The 20,182-nt window shown below is 33.4% G+C and overlaps 2 protein-coding genes across 4 annotated transcripts in view; one reads left to right on the top strand and one right to left on the bottom strand.

The window, feature by feature from the left end:
• LOC108904569 (helicase domino) overlaps positions 1-12,270 on the bottom strand; it is a 35,205-nt gene extending 22,935 nt beyond the window's left edge. Inside the window, exons 1-9 of one of the 2 annotated variants that reach the window (XM_018707178.1) lie at positions 12,079-12,270; positions 11,049-11,221; positions 8,705-10,543; positions 6,549-7,039; positions 2,623-2,809; positions 2,422-2,558; positions 2,177-2,363; positions 1,645-1,969; positions 1,387-1,587 (exon numbers count right to left, since the gene is read on the bottom strand). In XM_018707178.1, the coding sequence (XP_018562694.1) occupies positions 1,387-1,587; positions 1,645-1,969; positions 2,177-2,363; positions 2,422-2,558; positions 2,623-2,809; positions 6,549-7,039; positions 8,705-10,543; positions 11,049-11,210 (3,529 nt within the window). In that variant the 5' untranslated portion in view covers positions 11,211-11,221; positions 12,079-12,270. Of the gene's footprint in view, positions 1-1,386; positions 1,588-1,644; positions 1,970-2,176; positions 2,364-2,421; positions 2,559-2,622; positions 2,810-6,548; positions 7,040-8,704; positions 10,544-11,048; positions 11,222-11,375; positions 11,440-12,078 lie in introns of those variants that run through there. The other variant, XM_018707177.2, reaches the window with a different exon arrangement.
• LOC108904570 (DNA repair protein RAD51 homolog 4) lies at positions 10,829-16,083 on the top strand. 2 transcript variants are annotated; one of them, XM_018707180.1, is made up of 4 exons: positions 10,829-10,907; positions 12,624-12,742; positions 12,813-13,014; positions 15,601-16,083. In XM_018707180.1, the coding sequence occupies exons 1-4, from the start codon at positions 10,905-10,907 to the stop codon at positions 16,069-16,071; spliced, it is 795 nt and encodes a 264-aa protein (XP_018562696.1). In that variant the 5' UTR covers positions 10,829-10,904; the 3' UTR covers positions 16,072-16,083. The 2 variants fall into 2 exon arrangements, with proteins under 2 accessions (XP_018562696.1, XP_018562695.1); XM_018707179.1 differs by lacking the exon at positions 10,829-10,907 and adding an exon at positions 12,398-12,556.
• The last annotated feature ends 4,099 nt before the right edge of the window (positions 16,084-20,182 follow it).

Genomic DNA, 20,182 nt, shown 5'->3' with positions numbered 1-20,182 from the left:
TGACGCTTATATTTTGGAACCCTTATTACTGTTTTTATATTTGGGAAATGTTTTCTTCTGTAGAAATGTCCATTATGATTTTTGGTTAAACGCTTATTTTGACAGAAAAGATCCACATGGCATTGTATAAACATGTGCGAAGTAAGCTATTCTCAATCCTTGTGCCGCCAACATTAATAACAATGTCAAGTTTTTTACATAAAAATTCATAAATTTTATATACTAAAATATTTTTGAAATGAAGTATTTTTTTAGTATATTACGTGTATTATTAACAATCCTGGGGGGGGGGCAGGGATGTGCACGGCCCAACCTAGAAAGCCAGTCATCCCAGAAAAAGAGACCTATACTCTATTATCATCTTTGTCATATCGGTAAGCCGGTGACTTTGTGGACCTGTTACAGTGCTGGGCCCACCCCAAGAAAAAATAAATGGTATCTGCCGCCCGACCGGTATTCTAAAATGTGCCCTTAGGCGAAAAAGGTTGGGAATTTAGAAGGCTCTTAAAAAAGTATCAAAATTCAATAATTTTTTAAACTTTTGCCACTTATATTGTATTTAGAAATGTATTTCTAAAAAAAATGTTTCGCAACCTATTTCTGTTTAATGAATAGTTTTAGTTATTTTTAATTTCAGCAGAACTAATATGATTCATTCTTCAAAGAAACTGTTTTTTTTTTTCCTTAAATATGTCATTGGGAATAAAAACTACTAATTGAATTTGCAGAACCACTACTGATTTATGGGGGCCCTAGTGGTATTTATCCCTCGTATCTCCGCCACTGGTTGATATGTCTGTAAGTCAACTTAGCAAGTTTTTGCTTCTACCTAGATAAATCATCGGTCTAAATTCCATCAGTATACATTAAATATTCCAAAGATATTTCAGAAAGTGTAACAATTTTTCTAATTTCATCATGTATCTCAAAAATTAAGTGAACTATGACCCAAGTTCATTTGAAACATTTTATTTAAAATAATATGTTCTATTATCCCTTTCAAAGAATACCCTGTATAATCTTATGAAGTCCTTTACTTCAGTATTTTGTATTTATTAACGGAACGGCATATACGTGCATGCAGTTGTTTGAGATCACACTAGCATGTCCAGCAATGGAGTACAAAAATTACGAAAAAAAAGACTCAAAAGAAAAAATTCAGTTTTCACAACTGCATTGAGAAAAAAATTATGTGTTCCTAAAGATCAAAGGCAGCCTCTGCATAAATATGACCCCCTTTCAAAATCGCAAAGATTAAGATCAGAAGTGGGATAATAAAAAATTATTCACATTTTAACGTTTCAATAAATATGGGCCTATTTCAAAAAATTTTAATTATCCGACTTCCTGATTACATAGCAGTAGAGCATGAGAAACTTTTATTACCTGGAGTTGTAGTGGTAACTGGAATGTTTCCCGTGATGTTGGGATTAGAAGTAAGCAGCAGGTGTTTCCCCGTCGACGTTTGAACCAGCTGGGCAAAACTAGCAGAAATTTTGTCCGCCGGCTTTAAAACAGAAGTCACATTTACCGGAGTAGCTATCTGACCGCTGGAAGTCGCTTGCGTTATATTCACAACCGGTATAGCTAAAAAGTAATTCAAACGTCAAGCGTAAAGGTATGTAAAAAAATATGTCCACTCACTTTTAACGATTCCTTGTTGATTGACAAGTTGCACACCAGAAACTTTCACTTTGACGTTTTGAGGCGTTACATTTTTCAAGTGCAATGGAGGAGGCTGATTAATGACCACTTCTTTCTTTTCGGATTTGACGTCGACCGGCTTTTCTTTAGGCAGAATTCTCATAGCTAATTTACTGGGCGGACAAGGTGGTGGTAACTCGGGTGTTTGATCGAGCTCAATTATTTTCTTAGATGTTCTCGATTGCCGCATGCGATAACACTGGTAGGAACTGAGGTGTAGCTCCTGCATTATCAGCAACAAGTTCATGGAGAATAGGTCAACGTGCTGGAAAGGAGGAATATATTTAGATAAAAAGAAGTATGGATATTACATGAGGATTTTATCAAAATTATTTCTTCAGACAAATGCCTCGATGGTCTTCATTATAAGAAATGAGTTGAATGGATCTCATTTCCTCCGACATTTGTATATTATCATCATGAAAACATAAACGAAATAAAATGTGATTAATTAAAAGTGTAGCAATCTCACCTTGAAGGGATCGTATTCTAAAGCAGAATAAACGTTCGAAGGAATATGGTACCTAATTCCTTCGCACTGAAACGGGGATATCGTAGGCCTAACCTCAAACAGATTAGGGTGGTTACACACCTTCCGCAGCTGCATCAACACGTTTATAACGCTCAGCAGGTTGCCACTAGCCAAGGTTTCCCTCGTTCTAAAAAAATGTGTTACAGTAAATGCTGCCGTAACTGCCGAATCGCGGTACTACTCACTTTGCACGTGACATGTAATCATCGTACAAAAATCTCTGCCTTTTCGACAAACGACACACCACGACGTGCTCGTACTTTTTCGGCATCTGTTTCTCCACCTCCGATTTTAATCTTCTCAATAAAAAAGGCCTCAAAACCTGTATTGGAGAAGAAAGTTTAATGTGACATATTTCTTACCACACAAATAAATATTTAACTTGCCTTATGTAAGCGTTTAATAATACTCTCATTGTATTCAGAGTTCCCCTCGATCATACCCGTAACAGGATTTGAAAACCACTCTTTGAACTCCCTGTGTGACTGAAAAACGTTAGGCATGAGGAAGTGCATGAGAGACCACAGTTCCATCAGGTTGTTTTGTAATGGTGTACCAGTAAGCAAAAGTCGCCTAAAAACGAAAAATAAAATGGATGAAGCTTTTTCATTTCAAATCAGGAAGTTTTCTCTAGAAAAGTGGGAATTTATTATTTGTCATAAAAATCGATGCACTCGGAATACATGTTAAAAATATATTTGGAAAACTTCCAAACACATTTCCAAACTCACGGAAGTGTATTTTATTTATTATATGCTAAATCTGACAAATATATTATTACCACGAAACTAAATCAACTTAGTGTCGCTATTTTCCCAAATTTTTTTAAGACTATTAATCATAATAATGTTAATGGAATATCGGCAAAAAATTAAGTGAATTTATTGAATTAAAAGTCAGTCCACAAAATAATATTTATAGTGTAACTTGTTTCTCAAAATATTAATTTGAAACATTTTTTAAAATCAAATAAATAGTCATAATTCATTTTTTAAGTTGCACCTAAACTCTTGTCTACACCTACACTGGGTAGCTCCCGAATTCGGTTGTATGTATGTGCTTATCATTGTTGTCTTTTGTTACTTTTTTAAATCAACTGCATCAAACTAACAGAGTGGCAAAAAGCGAAACTGCAATGGAAAATAATTATGTAAAAATAGATTGCTTTTATGTGTTGTACGTTATTTCTTTTTTGCCAATGCCGACAAAAATTAGGAACGTATTTAAGAAATATATATTCTTGCACTATTTATTAAATATAAACTAATATTGGTACGTGGATAGACATACGTTAGTAATTATCCTCCGCGGTCGAAATTATAGAGTGATTCATCGCTTGCTTTTGGAGTAGTAAGGGGGATAAAGTGTGCAGGGAATGAAAATCCATTGGCGTGTCTGCGTAAAAGGCAACGAGATATAGAAAATATGGGAAAAAGATAATAAAACATAACATCCAATATTTTTTTACGGTTTGCTATAACCGGCACTTTGATCCTTTTTAATTATTACAGCGTTTTAAAACGTCCTGGTTGTGTTTTTTTAATTTATAAATTTAGTATAGCCATGGAATTAAGACCCCTCGCCTATGCTTATGCAAGACGTTTCTAAGGACTGGTAAATCAAGTCCATTTACACCCTCTAAAAAATCATTTCTATATTCCTTACCAAGTGCAAAAGACAGAGATAGAATATAGATCGATGTTCAGTGTAACTCAGTCTATAGACGATTATAGATTCTATGGATGTGCGTAGTGAGCGGCACAAAGACAAATAATATTGAACTACATATCCATTTATGGAACAGTCAAGTGAAATGAGAATGGCCAAATATTGCACCATTTTATTTCATTACATTTTATATTAGCGTCCAGTTCATCGGTTTACGAGATGTTTGTAATTTTCACAACTTTCTGCAGAAAGTATTACTTTTTGGAATCGAAATAGAATTTGTACAGCAGTGGAGAGTTGTTTTAATAAGTTTTGATTATACAGGGTGTTTCAGAAAGACCTCCCGTAAATACGGGGGGGTGGGTGGGCGGTTGGGTGATAGTACGACAAAAAATAAGAATTTTTTGTTTATGAACTATATGTCTATCTCCTCTTGTCTTCCAGATACAGGCAAAATAAAATTTTTACAAAAATTTCCAAATGATGCGAAATATTTTTATGAAACTTGGTATTCAGGGGTTTTTAACACGTTGACTGCGGTACATACCTCGGGGGGTATGTACTCATTATTAAATATGCGAGTCTCAATAATCACATTTTTACTGTATCTTGTGGAAGTTGCAGAATCTGTAGTTTTTAGAAATAATGATTTTTCTATTATTTTCTTTTCAAAACTCTTTGCGAATGAAAACGTTAGTATCCTAGGATATATAGTTACAGATACATGCAAGTTTATAGCAATAATTGTGTTATTTTTAATTTTATAGGGTCAAATGTAAAAAAAATTACATATCCCCAGGGATATGTACCGAACACAGAAGAAGTTTTGTTACATATCCCCGAAGATATGTATCGCAGTCACGGACAAAGTACATTGAGATTATCTTGCAGTCAACGTGTTAAGGAAAAAGCTAACCTTAAAAAAATTAGAACTTAAAATGTAATAGGAATGTAGCATAACTAGCACCCTCTATGAAATATCCAAAAAATAATTAGACCAGAATATTTGGCAAAAACCCCGGACAACCAAATTTCATAAAAATATTTTTCGCACCGTTTGGAAATTTTAGTAAAAATTCTATTTAAAAATTTTTATTTTGTTGCTCTGTATCTTAAAAACAATAGGAGATGGAGTTTTCATAAGACAAAAAATACTTATTTTTTGTCGTACTATGACCCCTGTATTTACGGGAGGTCTTTCTGAAACACCCTGTATAGTAGAATTTTAAGCAATATTTAGTGAGGTCTCTTGTGTAGTGTAACTGTAGAATCTCATAATTATTTATTTCACTATTTATTGGTGGAACAGTGCGTTTGCATTTCTTATGAAAAAATATGTACATAAACCAAGAAAGATTAAGAGGAGATATACAATTACAACGATCAGAAAATAGATTTTTTTTAATATTCTTAAAACGATAGAACTGTATGTGAAGAATATATTCTGAACGTTTGGAAGCCAAATTCGAAAAACTCCAGAAGTTACAGCCCATAAATGTTATTCATATCTGTTCGAGTCCAGAGCGCTTGCAGCAGCTAGAAGCGAGTGGGCACAGGTATACTCGTCGATCAGATGTTTGTAGCAGAATTAACCATTTTCGGACGAGTTTCGGGCAATAGACGGTCAAGCTTTTTACAGTTTATAGTTGCCCCTTCGTCCACAGTGATACTCGTTTGTCGAACGACTCCGTATGTAAAGGATAAAATAAATAGGAACGGTTATTTACCGTTTCTCGAAACTATATTTCTGAAGCTGGTGTACACAATTGCACAAAAACTATTTAACCCATCGAGTTCCCCCTTGGTCGAAATGTTGATAACACTATTACCTTCTATACGACGGAAATTGATTTTAGAAAATTTTGAAAAAACCTATTTTTGTATACAAATTCTGCAGAAATTTCACATGTAAATTCGATTGTCTTTAAATGCGTGCCGTTTTATCAAATTTGCCCCCATTTTTCTCATGTCACATAAAAATTACATGTTTCAAATAAGAAACTTTTTGTATTTTGATGCAGATTGAATTTCACAGGGCTGCACACCAAGTCGTATCGCAACCTTACTGTGACTCTCTACCACAGCTCCGCCATTTTGACAATGAATGAATTCAAACTTTTTTTTAATACTTGAATATCCTAATAAAAATACACCTACAGTCCGATGAATGTAGAATGAATGAAAGTTTAAAAAATTCCTCAAAATTAACTCGTTTTCCTCCTTCTAATTGTATATTATGTCCCCTTAAATTCAACAACAAAGAGGTTACACTAGCCAGTCAGTGGCAAAATTACGAAAAAGGGTAAGAAAAAAATCTAGTTTCCTCAAAAGGAATTTAAGAAAACAAACAAGTCAAAGGTCAAGGTCAAAGGTTGCCTTTATATAAATACGACCTTCATTTTGAAAGTTACACCTTGTATATTAAAATATGAACTAAAAGAAAATACAACTTACTTTTCACAATACTGTGAAAAAAATGAACTAAAAAAAGTAAAATTGTGATAATTTTTTTTTTCAAGTAAAAATCCTTGAATACACACATTTTAAAAATCTGTTTTCGTTTCAAAACATAAATTAAAAGCAAAAAAATATATATTACCCTAGCAAAGTTTAAATATTCCTGCTAAAAAATAACATCACTTACTGTTGAGTTTGAAAATTTAGCAGCAGCTGCCACCTCTGCGACTTGAAGTTCTTGATATTCTGCGCCTCGTCCAGAATAAGGTATTTCCACTTTTTCCTTCTGAAGCTCTGGTGGTCTTGAATGACTAGTTTGTAAGATGTAATACAAATGTGGAAAGCGTTGGGCTTAGTCCATCCTGTACGTTTTAACTTTCTCTCTTTCTGAGTACCATAATACGTCAAGATTTTGAAAGCTGGACACCACTTTTTACACTCCATTTCCCAGTTAAGCATGACTGAAGTTGGTACCACGATTAAATGGGGACCCCAGTTTTCTTTCTCACAGGCCAAGTGAGCGAGGAGGGCTATTGTCTGGATGGTTTTGCCGAGACCCATTTCGTCAGCCAAAATGCCGTTTAGTTTTCTCTCGTACATAGTCACTAACCAATCTAAACCAATGTGCTGGTATTCCCTTAGAGAGAATTTTAGTAAAAAAGGAATTTTTGTGGAAACCTGGAAGGAGGAAATCCGTAAATTAGAAAATATCTTAATATTTCAATGCATAGAAAAAATTTCAAGGTAAATTCAGACAAATGCCTCGATAGTCGTCACCGGTAAATTTGAGTTGAATGGATCTCAAATTTTCGGACATTTATATCATCATGTAAAAATAGCACATTAATGAAGCACTACTTATATTATACAGTATGTAACTTTAAGTGGAGGGTCAGTTTTTTTTACAGGCAATAGTATGTGAATACAAATCTTATATTATTTTTTTTTTAATCAGATACGTACCGGAGCTGTAATTAGTTTTTTTAATTCGTGTGTATGCCGCCAGAGAACAATGTAAATCAGCACACCCAGAATTTACATATAAAGTTGTATTCCCAATGTTGCCAGTTGTTCTTATATCAACTACATTGTGCAAAGAAGTTATGGAAAATAATTTAGCAAATCGGATTGTTTTCGCATATTTGTTATTTTAAAGTCGCCATATTTTTTTGATATGACTGTGGTTGAGTCGAACTTTTTTAAAAAATTCGATTTCTAGAAAACAATAAAGGTTTACATTATTTATTAAATATTAACTAATATTGGTACATAGATAAGTTACTAATTGTAAATATATTTTTTTAATCAACTGCTATACAGCAAAACTAATGAAAAATAATTTACTGAAAACAGATTGCTTTTCTATGACAATCACCTGTTATTTTGGTCACCATATTTTTTGTGTCAATGCGGACGATGTGCCAAACATTAAAAAAATTGTTTTTGAAAAATTAACATGATTTATTATGTATCAACCAATATTGGTATGTAGATACGTTACTAATAATTAATTAATATATTATTTTTGTTTTTTTTAAATATGAAATAATTTTTTAAAATCGTTTCACATTTTTACAAACATTTATGTGTTACTGTTTTTTTAAGCAGCGCATGTTTTATTTTTGAATGTCAGTGTCAATGACTTCCCTTTAAGAACCGAGTACTGCCGATGTTACAAGTGTTCTAATTTGACGAGAGTCTACCATCCTCTGTTACATTTTTTTAGTCTTGCGAAAGGGTGTTCCTATAGTGCCTTTGTGTGGTGTAAGTGTAAGACCTTATAAAGTTATTTATTTTAGTGTTTTGTTTAGTGACGATACGGTGTATTATTGCGTTTTTGTTTTCAAGTTCCCAAGTGATATTATGAAAAATCATGTATACAAATCAAGAAAGAGATATTTATTAGAGCCTACTTTTTGTCCGGAGAAAACGATTCTGCTGCAAGAAAACAATATCAGATGGATTATCCCAAAGAGCAGTACCTCACGGCAGGTGATGTGAAATTTGTTTTAATAATCCTTTAAATTGTCAGATTTGATAACAATGCATAGCCCAGTTCTCAATTGTGCATGCACTGCAACTAATACATGCCGTTATTTGAGATCACACTAGCTTGTCCAGCGGTGGGGTAGGAAAATTATTAAAAAACCGTTTAAAAAAAAATTAAGTGTTCACGACGGAATTTTGAAAAATAAACTATTGATACGTGTTTCCAAAAGTCAAAGGTAGCCTAAAGCATAAATATGTCCCCCACTCAAAGTTACACTATGTATATAATTAACCTAAAATCTATTTGTCAACTGGATTTTGTAAATATATTTTAATTAAAGTAAATTAACTTACGTTTGTGGAAGATAGGGTGTTGCCTTTGGGTTGGATACTCTCTGCGATAGCAGCGGCGTCATTGATGAGGTCGTCATTTTCAACTTTTTCAGTCTTTATTTTTTCTCCCTCTTTATGAGAATCCTCAACTAATATTTTAAGCTCGTCATGTTCATCCTGACTTGCCGAATCGGACACCACTACCTCTTCTTCGCTTTCTTCATCGGATAACTCATCCTCCTCCTCTTCTTTCGAAGATTCAGAACCCTCAGATGGAGTTTTGCTATCGTCCTCAGTGATAGACACAGTCACCTTTCTATTTCTCTCAAATCCTTCTAATTTTCCTTTCTTGATATCAGTTTTCTTGGACGTGTCAGACTGATCTTTTTTCTCCGAGTCATCTGGTTCATCATCGGAGTCATCAGACTCGCTAAGCCGGATATTATCCCTGTTAAGCAAATAATCTCTGAGGAAATCATCTTCTAGTAAATCATCAAGCTCCATCTGAGATTCCTTTTGCAGTGCTGCCACCTCCTCGCTGTGGCCTTCGGTCCCTAGTGCAGCCTCTTCTTGAGCTATCGTTTCCTCATCATCTTCGTCACTCTGTAGCTCAGGTTCAAATTCCGTGTCTGAATGAGCTCGAGAAACAGATCTAGAGGAAATACCACTCGCAGGCTGCTCAACTGTTGTTTTGTTCATTCCTTCCGCCAATAGCTGAGAATATTTCTCCGTTTGATCCACGATGAAACTCAGCTGCTGATCCAAGGCTTTTTTCCGCTTTTCTTCCAATATCGTATGTTGCTTGTATTCGACTAACTTCTCTACGTTGTTCCAGAAATTTTTCACTTCTTTTGCACAGAATGCTGCAATCCTTCGAAGGTTCTGTTCGTGGGCTTTTTCTGCCCTCTGGGCAGCTAATGCTTTGTCCTGGAAGTACTTCTGTACCATACGTGCACATTTTTTAGCAGCAGCCTTTTTCCATTTGCGTTCCTGCGCAAAATCAGCAGCCAGCCAAACCATTTCCTCCAATAAGAAGTCCCAATGCGCTTTTGTACGTTGCATTTCTTGGACTTTTGGCAGTCGTTTTTCTGACCACAAGCCTTCCTTTTGCAAATCAGCTATTCGCTGAACGACATAGGCTTCCTGTTTTGCCTTCTCCACGATCTGTTCCTGATTCGAGCTGGCGGAATGAGAGGAAGATTTTAATTTCACTGCAGTGGTCTTCGGAGTCACGACACTGTTATCCGAAGCCACAGAGGATGTAGGCGTACTGGTTTGCAACACAAAACTGCTGTGTGAAATGCCAGGTAGAGAGCTAGCGGAAGTTGCTGAAGGAGTACTAGGTGTGGTTTGAGGCACGGAAATGCTAGGCGCCTCTTCTTGGTACTCCTTAGGCTCAATAGCATGTTCTTTAAGGTAGTTTACGTAAGTTTGGCTTTTAGGTCTTTTAGCAAACTGATATAAATCTAGGATGTTGTTCCCCGTTTCCAAATAAAAAGCTTCTAGAAGATGCTCATTATACTTTTCCTTTACAAGCTTGGATCTCACTATTCTATGGTTCATTACACGTTGCAGTTTAGAGGCATAAGCATCTCTCTTGTCAGGTGTCGACAAAGGTCTTTTAAGTGATCTCGAGTGAGTGTGTTGGATGTTACTCCCGGAACTTTCTCCAGATGGAAATAACTGCAGACGGATATTGGAGTTTGGTCTAGACTTTGTGAGAACACTGACTATAGACTGGTTGGCTAAACTTGGCCGTAACGGAGAAGTCTGACCCACTCTAGATGGACTTATACTTATTATGCGGGTTACTCCGGCTTGCGTGAAATTTGCACTTGCTGCTAAAGTTCCTGGAGATATCTGAAAATCGTAAAATTCGCCACATAGTAATATTTGTTCCATACAATAGAATGAATAAATCATAATAAACAATTTTATCTACCAAACAATAAAGTGCTTAATTCCTTATCTAGGTGTCAAATTTAATTTGACTCATTCTATTTTGTTTTTGTATTATATTGCTGAAATTTACATAAAATTCATTATTTTCCACATATGGAAAAATAAAAAAAAAAATTAAATTGAAAATTGAATTATAACATTATAAATTTCAAAATATTAAAAAATTCAAGGTGAAAAATTTTAATGTGCAAAACCTCTGATTATTTCTGATACCTAGGTATAGAGCAAAATGTTCTCATATTACAAATAAAATAAACATATGGTAAGTTTTTATTACTTAAATCTAGCTAATAAATATAAGCTAAAAAATTACGATATTCATCTTAAATAATGTGTAAATACATTTGATCAAGAGGAAATATCTCATTTTCAAAATGTACCGAGAAAAAAATCCATTTCATACCTGTGTTAGTGCTGGCATTCCATGGGGTTGGGAAGTTAGGACATATTGCCCACCCGCCACATGCGTTAATCTCACTGTTGGGCGCTCTGCCGTAGGGCGAGAGCCTGGACTCTCTCTCGGGGACAGAGCACCCTGCCCTGCCCCCGGAGTTTCGTCACTCATCGTTGAGACTTCTACAAAGGAACAGTTTATTTACAGAGTTGCATTATCACTCAATAGATTAATGTGTATTCTATGAAAATTCAAATATTTAGTTTTTAAATTTAGTGACAAAAATAAGTGTGAGAATAAAAAATTATGTTCAAAAACAAACTTAAAAGTACCTACATTGATTTCTATTTTAATTCCTTTACATGGAAAGTTAATAATGTTGGCATAATTTCCATATGATGTTATTAAAATTATAGTTTGAAATGCCTTGAACTTGAAGTTTACCCATGTTTTGAAAAATCAAGTGAATTTTAAAACGTTGATTGCACAATAAACTACTACGTTACAAGTACCGTCGCTTTATGTATTTACCCGACTAGACAATGCATTTGAAATAGACGCAACTAATTAAATCAAGAAAATTAAAACTGTTTCCGAAAATTTGATTGTTGTGCTTATGACGTAATGTCCAAAATTAAGTTCAAAAGAGCGCTTGATTTGGCGCCTCAAAGAAGAATTTCTAATAGAAAATTCAGAAAAATTTAAAAATTAATTACAAATGTGAATTAAATAAATTCTGGGTGGATTTGTTTGATATAATTTTGCAAAAAAGGAAATCAATATGTTAGTGACGTAAAATTTTCTATTGACTAGGTAGTGTACGGGAGACGCGCCATCGCTTTAAAGCCGCTTGCAGTGTTTTATTGTGATAGTATATAAAATAAGTAGTGTATTTTTATTTAAATATCGTTTTTATGAAAAAATTTGCACGAATTTCGGAGAGGAAACTATTAATTTCGATATAAAATTTTATTCAATAATTAACAAAGAAAATTTTCGGCCGCCATGTTTTGCTGTGCAATCGTAGGATAGAACTTACCATCATGTAATCACAAATTATTCACGTGAAAATTGGTCATCCGAAAATAAAAACACCACCGCGGTATTTAAAAAACCTCAATGTACAATTGGGTACTCCACGTAACTAGAAAATTGTAAAATATATCTAATATTTCGAACATTTTACACGTTCACATCAAGGACACATCGCCCTTTCTAACATGGCGACGGGCTCTTCTTTCACAATCGTGTCGACGAACGCCCAAGCGAGCAGCCGCCTAGATCTGTAACGCCTCGAAACGCATGCGTCTTGTCCGCAACGCGTCTGCGTGCCGCTAAATTATGAAAATATTTTCAAAGTGGCAAAAATAAACATGAGCCGTTTATCACCAAATATGCACCCAAATTTAAAATCGGACGTTATTGAACTCCTAAATGTTAAACAAATCTATACCGTCCTCGATTTCATAAGAACCGATACCAAACTGATTGAAAAATCGTCCCATTTAACTTTTAGGGTGCGTTACTTAAAAAATAAAATATATCCGTTTGTTAGCAGTAATCATTGCAAAATGATGATTTCAGGAAATTCTAGATGTAAAGAAGGAACTAACAAAGAGGTTTTCTGCTCAACCTAGGAATGGTTTCGAATATTACAAGCTAATTATATCGAACTCTGCTATTATTGAAACAGGAATTAAAAAGTATGGTACACATACCTATGTTATTTTTATTTCCGGTTAGATACAGTATTATTTATTTTTTATTTTTTAGCCTTGACGATTTATTAGAAGGAGGTCTATTCACTGGAAATATCTATGAAATTTGTGGTTTGCCCGCTACTGGGAAAACGCTGTTTTGCCTAACTCTAATGAAAAATGTGGTTTCTAAAATGAAGGAAAATATTTATTACTTGGATACCAAACAAGACTTTTCCGCACGTAAATTCAAACAGATGTTATGCAACTCAAATAAGGTAAGTCGAGTAAATAGATAAACTTCTTTTGTGTTATGGCTAACTTCAGATTATTATGTTATTGCCTGTTGGGAAAGTAGGTACCTCGCTTATGGCTTGTTTACACGGGAACAGTCAACTAAATTTTAAGTCACTTGAACCTATTTGAACAGCGCATATGTGGTAAGTAACAAGTTATGGAGCAAGTAAAAATTTAGTACACTGGAATAGAATTTAAGGCTTGTTTACACGGGGACAGTAGGTAAGTGGTAACTAAATTTTAAGTTACCGCTTTTTCTGCAAGTGCTGTTCGCACTGGTAAGTTCTAAGTTTAGTTGTTGGTAAGTTCTAGTGCAGTTTATATATTTGCAAACCTGACGAGATGAACGTGAGGCAGCAGTTTGTAGAAGAATTTAATGGCATACTACGCGATATCCTAAATATTATATTAGAAGAAATAAATTAAGAAATATATGAAGAGAAAAATAGACCTAAACGACTTTGGGAGCGAAAGTGGATCAGCAGGAGGGAAAAATTCGGTGCAAGTCGTCAACTTGCACGAAAAAATAGAATAGAACTGCTGCCTCACGTTCATTTCGTCAGGTTTACAAATATATAAACTGCACTAGAACTTACCAACAACTAAACTTAGAACTTACCAGTGCGAATAGCACTTGCAGAAAAAGCAGTAACTTAAAATTTAGTTACCACTTACCTACTGTCCCGTGTAAACAAGCCTTTAGGTACCTACCTATGCACAATCCACCAATTTAAATATATTGTTCTCTGGAACTTGCGTAATTTACACCCCAATCATAATATTGTTAACTGAAATAATGTTGTTAACATAATTATTAAAATGAGAGAAAATAAATAGGTAATATACAGGGTGTTTTTAAAAAAGTGTCTAAATTTAGGGAATGGTAGAACACGAAAAAATAAAACTGAACCAAGGATCCATGGACCTTTTAGTCAGATATACAGAAGCCGTCGAAGATGATTTTTTTAAACAAAAATTTGTCGGTATGAATTCTACTCAAAAAACAATGTCTTGTATTAAAATGTGGTAGCTGTGGACAAACAAAAGTTTCCAACATAAGACGTTTATATAAAGCATTATTAAAGTATAATACAGTATATACAATCTTTATTGGCGACATAATATATATATTTTTTGAGGTTATGTTGTGTATTCTTGTTGAAAATTAAAAAAATCCCTTTATTATCAATTAAGTATGTATACATTTAGTTGAATTAGACACAAGTTTTATTTTTTTATAAATTGTATTTAAAATTATTTTTCGTAAAGCAACTTCTTAAGACATTCGCTATTTGATACGAACAGTTCTTTCATCATGACTTTTTGTTAATAAAATCATGTTCTCGAACTTCAACCTAAGAGTTAAATGAAAAGATACACTTTACTATACAGTATCGCAGCTTAGACCATATAAAGTCATTAAGAACCAATTTGACATAACAGATTTGATATTTGATAGTTTGACAGTATTTTAGCGTTTAGATTTTAATTGAATTATGTTTAAATAAAAAAATATATTACCTAAAAATATAATTATAATTGGGTGTCATAAAGTCCTAGTCCTTGAAAAACTTGTCCCAAATTTCAGTGTGTTTCACATGTAAAACATTGTTTTTGGAAAAGATGTGAACACGTTGTATGTTAAAATTTAATTTGCAATAGATACATATTTATTAGGAAGTACTCTTCGGTCATTTTTTTTTGTTTTAATATTTAAAATTATATAGGTATGCTAATAATTATTGTAGAATATCGTGATGGTAAAGCTAGATGAATATATTATGCAGAATTAAATGTTATATAGTATATAAGAATATTAAAATACATAAAACTTTATTAAATCTTAGGAAATACGGAAATAAATGTCACTGTAATAGGATCATATTCGATGCAAAGTAATAAATCATTGCCTGTCAAGGGAACCAATGAAGTACGCTTTTAATGGTTTTTGAAGTTGAATAATTTCTTTATACATTATGAAGGGACGAGGGGATCAGTTCAGGTCTGGCACCCTTGTTGCTACAAAAATTCCTTTATTCTCATAAACTATTTATTTTAAATGCAATTTATTATAAATCCAATTTGTTTCCTAAATTCCACATATGTACTACATTTTATCTCTGTACGCGCCACTGTTGTTTACTTGTTTTTTGGAAGCGCTCTCTAATTGACGGCAAAGCTCGCCAGGTTAGTATTTGACGTATAACCGACCAGTTCGTACACTCGATATACCTGGGCGACTACAGCTACTACCAGAACACAGTGCGTATGCAGCGGTATTTCAGATAAAACTTTCAGCGCAATACGACTTTCTGATATCTAAAATAGTAATTTTTGAAAAGGTTTTCACTACCCAATTTAAAATGAGTTCAAATCTTGACATAAGATAAACTATATAAATTTCTTTTAAATATATTGAGAGTGTGGTATTGAAATATTTTATTTAAGTCGATACGGAATAATTTTTTGAGGGTGTTTAGTTTAAAAAATTGGTTGTCTACGTTCAGACACATCAATTGGCGTTATTGAATGAAAAAATAAAACTGAAATGAAACTTCTATTTTTAGCAGGAATTGGTAGAAGCTCTAAGCAGGGCTCTAATTAAAAACATAAGCTCCCAACACGAACTCGTCAACAGTTTATTCGAGATCAAAGAGAAACTTCAATCAGGTCTCAAGATGAGAGCTGTTATAATCGACTCTCTACCAGCCTTGTACTGGCAGTCGGCCGACTATTCAGGAAACAACAACTTTCTCAATCACACAGTTAACATCCTCCGCTATCTCTCCATCGAATACAACTTAGTCATCATCGTCACGAATTTGATAACTCTGTGGAACGAAGGGGGATTTAACACCCAAGACTCTTATCAAGAGAAAATTTCTTGTGGTGGATACTGGCACAATGTACCGAATGTCAGGTTGAAGTTCGAGAGAACTTCGCAAAGCGCGTGCAAAGTCACATTGATGAAGACCTGGAAGGTCATGCCTGAAATTTGCGAGTGTGGGGTTGAGTTGACAGACGTTGGAATAAAATAAAAAAATAATAGTTAAGGATTTTGTTTAAATAGAATTAATAAACTTTCCTAATTTTTCGTATAATGTGTATTTCTCTCACTCCTCTCTCAATAACAAAAACAGGGTGTTCCCTAATTTGACTGCTATATTTTTACAGGGTACTTCTTGGTCAAAACTAACGCAATGAACTAGGGGCCAATTTGTCGACCTCTTACGAAGATATAGCTAGAAGATGACCTGTTGATGATTTGGTGTTTGTCACTGTTTCACACATTACTATAATGGTGACAACCATATAGAGTGACAACGGCGTACGATTCGAACAGAGATTTAAAAAATCATAAAAAATTTAAAACGACGTATTAGTAAAGTTACAATTAACTTCCATTGCAGAATTATATTCAGTGACAAAATACTGCATCTTGATCAATTTTATCTTATACGCGAGTTTCAAACGTGCAGTGACAATTTGCTTATACATATATGTATTTAAATACATAATATACAACCTTCATCAGATAAGGATATTTACCAGACCTAACTATTAAAGTCTACTGTTTTTGTCATTTCTACTGCTTAATATCTCTCACTTCATTATGTTCAGAAAAGTATAGTTCAACCAATTCCATCTGGCCGGTGAGATTCGCAAACTAGAGAGCAAGACAGCACTACATATAAAAAGTTCAAGAAGGTGGAGTGGTGGGTACAATCGGGAAAGAAAGCAAAAATGAGTAAAATCGACGATATATATTTTTAAATGCAGTAAAATACAATTATAATATGTGTGTATTTATTTAATTATTATTTTATTATGTATTCGATGGGCGTTTAAAATTTTGTTTGAAAATTCTGACGTGGGCTGTTTTTTTCTGAGGATGCACGGCCTGCTTTGTGAGTGTCGAATTGAAATGATCTTTACGGGTCTTTTCTGTACTTTGCCACTGCGCATCACGATAGCCGTCTAAAAACAATATTTGATTTATTAGGAAAATATAAAAAAATGGTAAATTAAAACTTTAACTTTGATCAATCTTGTAGCTCTCGTACGAAGTATGATTGAAAAACACGATTTATTTTTAAAAGTACTCCCACAAATCCAGAGGGCCTGGTTAGAACATAAAAAAATTAAGACTTTTTTTATGTATTGAAATAATATAAAATACCACCTGGTATCTTCAATATCATTTTTTAACAATTATATCTACAATATACAAACTTATAAACTTAATAGAAATATATTTTTTATATTTGAAATTTAATTTTTTTAAGTACAAATGAGTCCCTTGCTGAAATCGCCAAAAAATGCACCGATTTTGACTGTACCAATGTTAATCAATAAAACCTAACCCCAAAAGTGTTGTATTTCAAAATATTGGTGAGAAAGCGACCTCTACAACGTAGACCAAAACTAACAACATTGATGTATATCGTATGTATCTATTTACAAAAACTTATTTGTAATGGATACTTTACTTTCGAAAAGAAAAGGGTTAAAACCGGATTTAAAAAAATTATATTGCTTCCGCGTATATCAAAAAAATAATAGGTCCACAGGAAAAAGTCATTTCATTTTTTAATGTTCTATTAGCCCTAAAATTTGTCATCTTTTTTAAAGACTATCTGTTCATAAAAAAATGCATTGAGTGGAGTTTGCTTTTAATAAAAAAAAATTGAGATAAAGCTGCTTACTCAAGAGGATCTCTCTAATGTAGGCCATAAAAGGCCAACGTTCTCCCAACACGGATTCTCTTATTGACGAGACGGCAGAGCATTCGTAGAGCACATGTAATACTGTCTCGTCTTCCTGTTCACAACTGCTACAAAGAGGTGTTTTTTTCTTTGGTTTCATCCCCTAAGTTTTGCGGTACTGCTCATAGGATATGTACGCATTTTTTAATCTTCTCTCAAAATGAAACTTTTCAAAAGAGCAGTAAATTTTTCAATTGACAACCCTTTTATTCTCTGTAACATGTGATTAAAACATTTTGCAAAGGACAAAAAGATTAATGTGTTCCTCATATGGCTATGTAAAAAAATGGGTTACACGCGATTTAGTTTTAAGAAGAAATTTTCGAATCATTTCTAACAGGTCATCTTCAAACTATAGCTGTATCTCCCTAATTGAGTTTAGAGAGTAGAGACTGGAACTTTTTGTGTTAATTATAACCTTACAGAAGTTTGTTAGTTTAATTAAGAGACACCTCTTTACAAATAATATTGACGTAGTGGTGGTTGATAAAGCTTAAGTTTGTGTTATACAAGAGTAGATGTCATTTTCTATAACACCGTAACGTGCTATGCTACGCCTATGTAGATCTGTAAAATGTGTTGTATATTCGTGACACAGCATATAAAACAATCAGCAGTCTAGGTTTCGGGCGGCACCTTTAATCTATTGAAATTCAGTGTGTGACGTCACCGACAGCCATTTGAGGCTAGAGAACAGGGCCTGATTAGGGATATTTGCAATTTTTACTCTCCTCGTTCAGGACTGTATTATCGATATTTATATAAACATATTTTCTAAAAATGTATAAGCCGCTTAACAAACACACAATTAAGGAAAAGTAATTACACACGAGCGTTTAAATTTTTGAAATAATTTGATGCGGTTTTCTTTTTTAACTAACTAACTACTTACCTTTTTAATATTATCATTTTTAATGTACCTACCTAGGTAGGTATACCCACTAATAGTTATTTCATTTACTTTTGTTGCGACAGAGAAGATAAATAATTTCAAAAAGCATATTACATTGTAGGTAGGTAGGTAGGTATAGGTACATATTATAAAATATAGAAAAATAATATTTCCATTTAAATTTTATAGTTTCTAATATACCTACCGACCTACTGATGGTCACATTCATATTTCTACTGGACTAAAAATAAAAACTAAATGCTGCTTCCTACAACAGTCATTTAGAACAATTTATGCGGATCCCTAATATGGTTCATATTTCATGGTTCTTTTAATGGTTGTTAGTGTTAATAACGGTTCTGGAATTTAAAGATGCCGTTATTTACTGGGGCTGCCCATACGAATAGGACGACAAGTTTTATACATAAATATCAAATACTTTCATGTTGAAATAAGTATCCCAGAACACATGCCACATTATTAGAGAATTTTGTTTATTTTAAGTTTGTTAATCGGAATGAAACTTTCCTTTAATATTTTTTTTACCAACCACTGTCGGGACAAAAGGAGTAAAATAACGTACATAATAACATTTGTTATTTATTTATCCAAATCCAAATATACAACTCAGCATTGTCACAGCATATACAGCAATTGGTATGTACGTAGATAAAAGAAAGCAATAAATACACACAAGATGCCCACAAAATATAATTTAGCCAGGGCATAGTAATAATAACAAAGAATAAAAAAAATAAATAAATACATAAAATAAAAAACCAGCATAAAAAATATTTAGCATACTTTAAATAACAATGCAAAGATAAAACATTATTTTTACAGATTTCGCCATATTATCAGTTTGTTTTTATTAATATTTTTAAAATTTCTATTAATGTTCTTTAAGGTATAATAAATTCTTACTCTTATGTACCGTATGTATGTTATGCACAAAAATGCAAGTTTGACTTGCTTGAATAGACTTTAGTGACTTTAACCCGAAGAATAGGTCAAATTTTGGTAGAGATGTGTACGCGTTCAAAAATGTATTGTGTATAAACTATGCAAAATATAATTATTATGTATAGCAAATATATCGTATTATCCTCGCGAAGATTTGTTTAAAATCCATAAATCATGTGAACAGGTTAAATAACGAGAAAATGATTATGTTAATTTAGTTCTAAAGAAATGAAATGACACTCGCGCCCATCTCTAGTCCATCCATCGACATCGGTTGCGTTTATCGAATTCCTATTGGTCAGAATTCAAATTGCAGCCCTGTTATGAATGGAGCGTGAGTTGGACTATTCTATCATGTGCGTCGCCTGAGGCTATTCGTTACATTGACTCCTAATTTCCANTCATTTTCTATAACACCGCAACGTGCTATGCTACGCCTATGTAGATCTGTAACATGTGTTGTATATTCGTGAGTTGTTGTGTAAGTATTCTAAAAGTTATTTATCAACATTTAGTATGTGACTCAGT

The sequence above is a fragment of the Anoplophora glabripennis genome, unplaced genomic scaffold (assembly GCF_000390285.2).
Source record: "Anoplophora glabripennis isolate ALB-LARVAE unplaced genomic scaffold, Agla_2.0 scaffold131, whole genome shotgun sequence".
NCBI classification, from domain to species: domain Eukaryota; kingdom Metazoa; phylum Arthropoda; class Insecta; order Coleoptera; family Cerambycidae; genus Anoplophora; species Anoplophora glabripennis.
Note: the sequence above shows the minus strand (reverse complement) of the source record. Positions and strands in the feature narration are given on the sequence as shown.

Excerpts from the sequence above, each read along its gene's own strand:
- LOC108904570 (XM_018707179.1), top strand. The coding sequence starts at position 12,413 with ATGAGCCGTTTATCACCAAATATGCACCCAAATTTAAAATCGGACGTT. Across the intron at positions 12,557-12,623 it reads CGTCCCATTTAACTTTTAGG|GAAATTCTAGATGTAAAGAA; the intron begins GTGCGTTACTTA and ends TGATGATTTCAG. Across the intron at positions 12,743-12,812 it reads ATTGAAACAGGAATTAAAAA|CCTTGACGATTTATTAGAAG; the intron begins GTATGGTACACA and ends TTTATTTTTTAG.